The sequence below is a fragment of the Lissotriton vulgaris genome, chromosome 5, assembly GCF_964263255.1.
Source record: "Lissotriton vulgaris chromosome 5, aLisVul1.2, whole genome shotgun sequence".
Lineage (NCBI taxonomy): Eukaryota > Metazoa > Chordata > Amphibia > Caudata > Salamandridae > Lissotriton > Lissotriton vulgaris.
Genome location: NC_141693.1, coordinates 297370142 through 297379941, shown reverse-complemented (window position 1 = coordinate 297379941; position 9800 = coordinate 297370142). Strand labels below are relative to the sequence as shown.

Sequence of the window (9800 nt, the reverse complement as noted above, 5' to 3'; positions counted from 1 at the left end):
TTCCCCTTCTCCATATGCGCGCGCCGTTGCGTATTTGCCCATGTGCCGAACCTCCCTATCTGCCTCCTCGCTAAATTCTCTAAGCAACTCTTGTAGTTCCCCTGTTCCAGCCGTCACCGTACCCGCTATTTGCTGCTGCTCCAAGTCTGCGATCTGTCTCTCCAGATGCGTCAGTCTCTGTCTGATAGCCTGCAGTACACTGGAGTGTTTGGCCATCGCCACTCCCCTAATACAGACCTTAAAAGCTTCCCATACAGTTCGGAAACTGTCCACCGACCCTATGTTTATTTCGAAGTACGAATCAATCTCCGCGCCCAGCTCACCCCTAAATCCTTCATCCAACAGCGAGTAAGGCGGGAACCGCCATGTGAATGGAGGGATTCTACGTTTTGGGGTATCAAGTGTCGGCAGTAGCGGGGAGTGGTCTGACAGGGTACGCGGCAGTATCTTGCAGTTTCTCACTGTCTCTAAAAGTGAGCGTGTGGCTAACCAATAATCTATCCTTGTGTGTATGTTGTGGTATGCGGAGTAGTGTGTGTAGCCCCCTCTGCCCTGGTGCCTCTCCCTCCAGACATCCACCAGCTCCAAAGATACCATCTCGGCCTGCATTTGCAATGCAGCAGCTGCCGGCCGTCTGGAGGGGCCTGCGGATCTGTCCAGCTCAGTATCAAAGATCAAGTTGAAATCCCCCCCCCCCACAGCATTCTAGAGGGACTCAACCCTACGCAGTGTCTGGCCGCGGCAGCGTAAAAGTCCGGAGAATCATAATTTGGTCCGTACACATTCATGACCACAAAATCATGCCCTTTACCCACACAACTGGATAACACAAACCTCCCGTCCGGGTCAGCAAATAGCAGCGTGAGTTGCAGTTTGGATTTAGGATTCACCCATGTGAGGACCCCCCTAGAGTGTGTTGTGAAGCCCGCGTGTGTGCTATTGCCTACCAGCCCCCTATATGTGAGCATCTTACTCGTGACAGACAAATGCGTTTCCTGCAATAGTGCCAGGTCTACCTGGTGCCTCTGCAGGTAGTGTAGCACTTTGCGAAGTTTCCGATAATCATTAAGCCCCCTAACATTCCAGGTCATTGCTTTAAAGGACTCGGTATTCCCCTCCGAGCTTCCAGAAAGCTCTTCAGCCATACTCATAGAGGTGTCCTGTCTTTTGGGTCTTCAATGACTTACTCTGATGCTCCGCACCGTACATAATCAAAACAGGGTTAACACACATATGTAGGGCCAAATACACCATGTGAGGTGCGGCATGCACAACATCTCCAATCGTGCCTGCAATCACGAGGCAACGGTCCCGTTGGGCAGAAACCCGGCCGCCAGAGCACACACTACACATAAGCTTCTGCCAGAGCAAAACAAACATCAGCGTCAGAGCCTTCCTCAATGCACCCAGAGCCCTCGTCCCGTGAATGAACATCAACAAAACCCCACTATCCCCCCTCCTCCCACAGTCAACCAACCCCAACCTGGTCAGACTGAATCCCCTACCTCCCCCCTCCTTCCCTACCAAATATCCACAACCAAACCCCAAACTAGGCCCAATAAGAACCAAAAGAGCTGACAGCGCTAGGGCAGAGGTCGCCAACCAAATCCTGTTGTCCAGAACCTCCAGTTCGGCACCTCAAGAGTCAATCACAAGTCTGCCCCTGCACCATCACCTTTCCCATCTTTGCTGACAGTGGCCATTCAATGTTCCTAACAGTTAGGGAAATGGGATTCCCCTTGCCCCCCCCGCCCCATAAAATCTCCACCCTGTACCATACTAGTAGTTGAGATGAGTCTTATCAGTGTCAAGCATTATACCCTCTCAGGGGCGCTGAAACAACTCGCACTTTTTCTGAGGGCAAGAGCATTCTCAGTTAATCAGTGTGAAAAAGTGCGAGTCAGCACGAAACGCGTCAGGGCGTAAAAGACTGGGTGAGCGTCCTGTATTCCATGCGGCAGCTTTCCTATTAAAGCAAGAACACTTACCTCCTCTGTGTGGTTTCTTCGAGGGGACAACTCTCTTTTTGGAATGATTGATTACGGCCAGTCCTGCCGTGAAGGAACCCCGCCGCGATCATCGGTCCCATGCTGGCGCCGCGATTATCGGTCCCATGCTGGCGCCTAGGAATATATATTCCTTGTGCTCGTCCCATCTATCACAAATCTTGCAAAAGAGACGAAGCGTACCCGAAATTGTGCTTAATATTATTTTATTTTCTGCCCAACACCGCCGCCATAACGCGTTTCGGTCCTCATGGGACCTTGATCACATGACACGCTATATGGAACAGGCCACCCTTTTAAAGTGACAGTGCAACTTTGTAAAAGCATAACCATAGAGAACAGACTTCGTACAATACTTTGCTCAAATCGTTGTAAAATACATATTGTTACTGTGCAAATCACATAAAGTGCAAATTTTACAATTCATCAATAAATAATACCAATAAATATCCTCTAAAACTGGACCAATATTTTTCAGGCCTATTAAAATCCTTAAAACATGACTCAATTTGAATCTATGTTAGGCATACGAGGATAAGACAATTATACAATATTTAAAATTCTATGATTAAAATTCATGTGTAAATATTGTTGTCAATAAAAACACACTTATTCAACTAGTTGTACAACAGATGAACAATCAATGTTTAGGTTAAGAATGTTCCCAATTACATTTCATTCAATAAGGCAACATGTTATTGCCGTAGATTGTATGAGTTGCAACTATATGCGAAATTGCAGCAACAAATACACAAGCAAGAAATCCAGCCCATGTGGGCAACTTGATATACAACATAGTTCTTGGTTAAAGTGCAATGTGGTAATGTGTACCTACCCTAAACCCGAATGTGTGTTAAAAAATTGATATACATATAAATTCATAGCAGCAAGCATGGATGATAAAAAAAGTAGGGCTAAAACGAAGATAATTATCTAAAAAACAAACTTCTTATACTATTCATAGGTATGTATAAAAATCTTTGCTAGAGTTCAATCCATTTGGACTCTTAGTGTCCATTTCTAAGATGTATTGTGTTTCCACTTTTCTTAATTTCATGTCTCGATCACCACCTCGTCTCAATGGGGGGATACAGTCAACCACATAGTAGCGTAACTGACTGGATTTTTTGGCATGAGCTGCTTCAAAATGACGGGCAACGGGATAGGTCTCATCTCCGTTGTTAATTGCCTGTATGTGCTGGAGTATCCGTTTGTGAGCCTGTAACCTAGTACTACCCATGTACCTTAGGCCAGCACATACACCGCAAACTCCGTTTTGCAAGTCAGTTTTTTCTCAATCTTTGTAGGCCTGCATTTGAATGGGGTGAAAAATTCTGTCTTGTTTACCCCATGCTTACATGCTTTGCACGATGCACATTTTATTAACCCTTTGCTGCTCATGATCCAAGAGGTGGATGTAGCTACCTCAGGACTGCTGGAAACCAGTGTATTATTCATAGAGCTAGCCTTTCTAAAGGTTAGATTGGGAGAACGGGTAAGTCTCTCCCCTAGTACCGGGTCATTTTTTATGAGAGCCCAATTCTTATTCACAATCTTTCTAATAGCATGGCGTTGATTGCTGTATGTCAAGATAAGTCTCAATGACTGCTCATTAATAGGAGTATTACTCTCTGTGCATCTGCTCACCAATGCTAGAGCGCTTCCTTGTTCATTTGCTCTAATCATAGCTTTATCTACTACATTGGGACTGTACCCCCTTGCCATAAATCTGGAACGACAGTCTTTCTGAGCCTTGATACAGTCGCTGTCCAGACTACATACCCTTCTAATTCGCAACATCTCCCCATAGGGGATGCTACAAATGAGATGTGCCGGGTGATTGCTCTCTGCGTGAAGCACAGAGTTACCAGCTGTATTTTTTCTGTGTAGTTTGGTATTCAGCTGATTATCAGAAATGAATATCTCTGTATCAAGAAAAACAACAGAGGTCTTGCTAATGTGGCTTGTAATATATATATATATATATATATACGCACATTAGGGGGTACACCACACACTGCATTGACGCCGCCATCCTCAAAAGTAGGACTAAACCCCAGGAAACCCTTCTCAACAAGAATTCAGAGACCAATAACATATAAGCAAGGAATATAACAAACAAAAACAACGGACTACTTTCAGGTTTATTTTCCAATTCAATAAACAAGAGAGACAAATTAAAAAGCTAATAACCAAAAATTGGCCCTTGGTATTAAGTGACCCCACAATCTACCACTTGCTTCCAAGAAAACCAGCTATTACATATAGCAGGGCAATCTCTATGAAAGATATTTTAGTCCAAAATGACCCTGCAGGTCCTAACAAAAGCACATGGCTAGCTCAAAGAATTGGCTTTTTTAAATGTAAAGTGTGTAAAGATTGTCAACATGGCAGCAACCATTCTTCATATAAACCCCCTTTAGGCAACAAAGAAAACTTTATTACTAAGTCCCTCAATTGTAAATCTGATCATGTCGTCTATGTGCTGGAGTGCCCGTGTGGGTTGTGCTACGTTGGTAGCACGATCCTACAGGGACACAAGAGGGTACTCCAGCATATTATAGCGATAAAGAATAAAGATCAGGCATACCCAGGGGCCAGACACTTTAGTGAGGCACATAATGCAGACCCCAATGGCCTGAGCTATTTTCTGATCGATTCGGTCCCACCCAGCAAAAGGAGAGGGAACAGAGAAAGGGCGCTCAGGCTGCTAGAGGCCAAGTACATCATTAACCTCGATACAAAGCATCCAAAAGGTCTGAATGCCACTGAGGAACTCTACACTTGTTTATAAACGTCCATGTTCCAACATCTTAAAAATAACTGCAAACTAGGCATACTGGAACCAGCACGTACGAACAGTAATTTATTCTAGACGCTAGTCAATGCATGATGCTAGCTGCTAAACCAACACAATAAATACACATGTTTTTAAAACATAGCGTGAGGTAGTAGTTTTTTACACAGTCTTTTACACAGTTTTTTACACTGGGTTTTAGAAATATTAGTACTAATTTACAGGATTATATAGCATTTGCACTTTAATTTAATACGTTTACATGGAACTGAATATACCAGATGAAATGCTCAGGCGACAATTGTACTGTTTATGCGAAACTTGCACTTAACTGACAAAGCTTACAAACGACTATCTATTCAGGTTTTATGAACTAGGTATTTATACCATAATGTATTACATCTATGACTTTATGTAATTTATGAATTTAGTCTTATTAACTATCAGTTTTACAAATTGAAAAGGTACAGCGACAAAGTATAAATTAGGTTTTCTGTGACACAGATACCTTTTCTAAAAATGGTACAAAGCCAGTACGGTATTTCACCTATATCAATGTAATTTTAACAGGGTCGCTTGATCAAAAGGTTGTATTACTCATTGAAAGCGGTCTTCTGTTTCCATGATTGTAAACTTTGAAAATTAAAAACATTGAACTCATGGTCTTATATAAGTGCAGATTCTCATATTACAGCCCTTCCTCCTACTAATCAAGACAGGCTAGTATACAAGTTCTCATCCACATTAAGCCCATATGGTTCCATACAGTTAAACTCCAGAATGAAATATGCTTCTAATTTCCGGAGTTCCTTGGGTAATCATACCTGTTAAAGGACGACAGCACTCACGGGTGGAATCCAAACGTTTTATTCAAACTTGGAGTCCGGGCACACAAGACGAGTTTCGGCGCTTAGCCTTCGTCAAAAGGTTCTGCCATTTTTGAATGGCAAAAATGCAACGTTATGCAATCAATATCGCATCTGTTAACTATACAGATGGCGGAACCTTTTCACTTGCGCTATGGTGCGCTAACTGATTGGTCCGTTTTCTGTGTTGTATGCCCGGAAATTGACAATGTGTTTGTTTGTATAAATATGCAATGACGGCCGTGGCGTTTCGTGCAAATATTGACGAAGGCTAAGCGCACTCAGGAATACTGCAGCATAACGATTTTATTGCCCAGTCAACACGCTACACGTTTCGACAATGAATCTTGTCTTGATTACACGGCCTGCTTTATCTAGGGGGTGAGCACTATGTTTGTTATTATAGGCACTGATGGGGACAATGGCGACTGCTTTTTTGGTATTTCCATAATAAGTGCGGCGCCCACAATCATTTTAAATTTTAATTTGATTTAACTTTCATGTTGAGTGTGGTGTCCACTTCTGGGACACAGTCCTCTGGTTAATTTTTTTTTTTTTACTTTCATGGTGAGTGCACTGCCCGCTTAAGGGACACCACGCTCTCTTTGTTTATTTTTTTCTAAACTTTAAAACTGAGAGCGGCGCCGCTTCAAAGGCACCGCGCTATGTTCTTTTTTTTTTTACTTTAACACTGAGCGCCGCGCCCGCTTCAAGGACACCCACGCTTAGTGTTAAAGTAAAAAAAAAAAAAAAAAAGAAACCAAGCATGTGTCGGTGAAGTGGCCCCACTCTCAGTTTTAAACTTAAACAAGCATTTGTAATGCACATTTACGCAAGTGTAAGCTATTGGCATTGTAAATGACAATGCCTTTTATTTATGTTTTAAAAAAGAAAACAAAAATAATATGCATCATCATTTACAATGCCAATAGCTTAAACTCACGTAAATGCGAGACCTACTGCATTGCAAATGCTTGGTTGGTTCGGTTTCCAGGGCTCCTGGAGAGCTCCCCTTTATAACCGGAACACGTTATAAACAAGGAAACACGTTCAGACACCAAGGTTGTGGGGTTACGTTCCCCATCCAGCCAATGCGGGAAGAAGGCTCAGCGAAGAATTGATAATTGTTCACTTAAAATAAATATTAAATACACGAATTGTATTTTCTGTCCCAATTCTCTCTGGGTCTAGCAGTACACGCAGAAATCCCGCCAATACTTCTGAGTAGCCTGAGCACCCCTGCATCCACGTGCCCCCTAGCTACCGACCCCTGCTGAAGTCACATGTATAGCCCAGAGTTGCCACTCATCAGCATACACTGCCCTCCTGTCAGCGACGCGTGACGCGCAATGCAAAAGAAAACTGCATTGTCACCAAAACGAAAGCGCAGGGCGCGCCCCCACCCCCACCCCCACCCTGCTCTCACCCGGAGCAATAAAAATTGGAGGGAGCGGCATCCTGCCCTCCCTTCTCCAGAACATCTGCATTTTTTCTGTGCATTTATTTAGTGCTGGGGTGATGCTTTCACCCAGAGGCGATCCGACCGAACTGTAGTGATGTTCCTTCCTGAAGATGAACACCTCCACCCCACCCTCTACCTACACCCCTGCCGACACTTCCCAAGCTGCTATTTTAATTTGATATGCATATTTTTAATTGGCAGCGGGTGTGCATATTTTTAATTGGCACCGGGGGGCAAAAAAGACCCCAGGGACCAGCTATAGATGGTCCATCTGAGGCCAGGGTGCATAAGAAAAAGATCGGCACTAGTTTCCGGCCAGGAGGGGTAAAAATAGCTTGAATTATTTATCGAGTTAGCATACAGAAAGAGTTGGTGTGTGTGTGGTGGTGGTGTGGGGAGGGGGGGGGGGCGGTAGGTTAACATGCCAAGCAGTTGCCGGAGAAGAAAAAGAGGGGAGCTTTTTTTGATTTTACACCTTCTGCTCGTGAAATACTGGAGGGGACATTACCTGTCACGTTTTTTTCTCTATTTTCCTGGAGGGTGGTGGGAGGGACTGGGTGAAAGGCATGAAGAGAGAGAGAGGGAGAGAGAGCGAGGGGCAGAGGGAGAGAGAGCGAAGGGAGGGAGAGGCGGCACAGACATTCCCAGAGCAGAGAGAGAGAGAGCGAGGGGAAAAAACAGGGAAGGGAGACCCCGGGACCCGGTGCCCCCTTTCTGCTGTCAAGGATTGCGCATTTTTTTAGGGGAAGAGGGGGGCAGGGGGGAGGGAGGGTGGGGGTCCTTCAGCTACGATTCCCGCGGATTGCCAAGCTAGACACAGGAAACTGGAGGGGGATAAAGAGCAGCTTTTTGGGGGGATTGAAGCTAGGAAAACCCCTCTCTCTTACCCCTCCTTACCCCTACCCCCTGCTGGATGTCCATGAGCTCGAACACCATGATCTTCATGATTCTGGGGGCCTCCCTCGTTATGGTAAGAAACCTTTCCTTTTACGTCCTTTAATGCACACTTTACATGTATTTTCATGTTTTAATAGTCCATCCGTGAGTATTGTGTCTGTGTTATGTGGTTTTATTAAAAAAAAAAATACATTTTGGAGAAGAAAAAAAAATCTGCATTATATTTTTTCATTTATTTATTTATTTATTTATTTACTACTGCTCCCGTATATTTTTTTAGCAATCAAACTAGAGTCGATGTTTAGTGCCATCATCCCGAGTTGACCCGATGCCTTCGTTATGGGCTCTTACAGGCAATCGCTTGCTTGATGGACATGAATACCCTGCTGGACCGCTTCCACAATTACATCCTGCCGCATCTGCGGGGCGAGGACCGTGTGTGCCACTGCAACTGTGGCAGGTGAGTGCTGCTGGCATGCCGCCCCTCCCCCTGCGCGCGCGCGCGGGCTCCACGGAGCGCGTCTCCTCGGCTCGTCTCTCTGGCACTGTGTGTCTTGAGGGGGGTACCAGAGGCATGTCTGCTCTGTGCAACAAAATGTGTCCTCTCGGGGACACGAGGGGGAGCCGAAAGCATGCTCCCCCCCCCCCCCCCCCCCACGAAAGTCTGCATGGAGGGGAGGGGGAGGACTGACATCATGTGTGCGCTGTGCTACATCGTGGCAGAGGGGTACAGGGAGCATGCCTTCCGTGTGCTAGAGCATGCAACCTTTCATGTGGGTATTGTTGGGGTGCAGCGAGCATGCACACTCTGTGCCAAAAGACGTCATTTATTTATGTATTTTGAAGGTTTTATGTGTGTGCAGTTTTGGGGTCTGGTGTGAGTGCCGCAATAAGCATGCCCTCGTGTTATAATGTGTCCTCTGTGTTTATTTTAAAGGGTGTCTGGGGCGCAAAAACAGTCCCTTCATGTGGCATAAGGTGTTTTTGAATGGTTATATTTTGGGAATGGAGCGAGCTGGTGACGTCCACTGTGTCACCTGTGTGTATGTTTAAGGGGGGGGGGGGGGGGGGGTGGCACATATTACATGCTTCCCTTCTGTGAGAATATTTGTCCTCAACATGTATTGTTCTATCACTGGGAGAGGTGCGTGCTGACTGCCACAGTGTGCACCCCTTGTGTATGGGTGATGGGGAGGGAGGGGGGCACATGCACAGACCCCCCTCCCCCGGCACCCATTCATCTCGTGGTACAATGAGGTGCAGCTATTGTCGGTGTTTGGGTGAAGCAGTGCCCCTCGTTACAGCATGTCCTCGGCCTGTGCTCTGTGTGTGCAGGGGGAGGCGGTGACAGCGTGCCCTCACTGTGCCCTCAGCGTGTCCTCACTGTGCCCTCAGCGTGCCCACACTGTGCCCTCAGCATGCCCTCAGCGTGTCCTCACTGTGCCCTCAGAGTGCCCTCCTGCCCTCACTCTGCCCTCAGCGTGTACTCACTGTGCCCTCACTGTACCCTCAGCCTGCCCTCACTGTGCCTTCAGCGTGCCATCACTGTGCCTTCAGCCTGCCCTCACTGTGCCCTCAGCGGGCCTTCGCCGTGCCAAGATGCGTCCTATGTGTGTGCATGGTAGAGGCGGTGACAGCTACCCTCACTGAGCCCAGACCATGCCCTCACTGTGCCCTCAGCATGCCCTCAGCGTGTCCTCACTGTGCCCTCAGTGTGCCCTCACTGTGCCCTCAGCGGGCCTTCGCCGTGCCAAGATGCGTCCTATGTGTGT

General features: G+C 46.2%; 1 protein-coding gene across 2 annotated transcripts in view; it reads left to right on the top strand.

The window, feature by feature from the left end:
- The first annotated feature begins 7768 nt into the window (after positions 1 to 7768).
- TMEM240 (transmembrane protein 240) overlaps positions 7769 to 9800 on the top strand; it is a 251964-nt gene continuing 249932 nt past the window's right edge. The window contains exons 1-2 of one of the 2 annotated variants that reach the window (XM_086921475.1): positions 7769 to 8101; positions 8382 to 8488. In XM_086921475.1, coding sequence (XP_086777601.1) covers positions 8045 to 8101; positions 8382 to 8488 — 164 coding nt within the window. In that variant the 5' untranslated portion in view covers positions 7769 to 8044. Of the gene's footprint in view, positions 8102 to 8308; positions 8489 to 9800 lie in introns of both variants that reach the window. The other variant, XM_086921476.1, reaches the window with a different exon arrangement.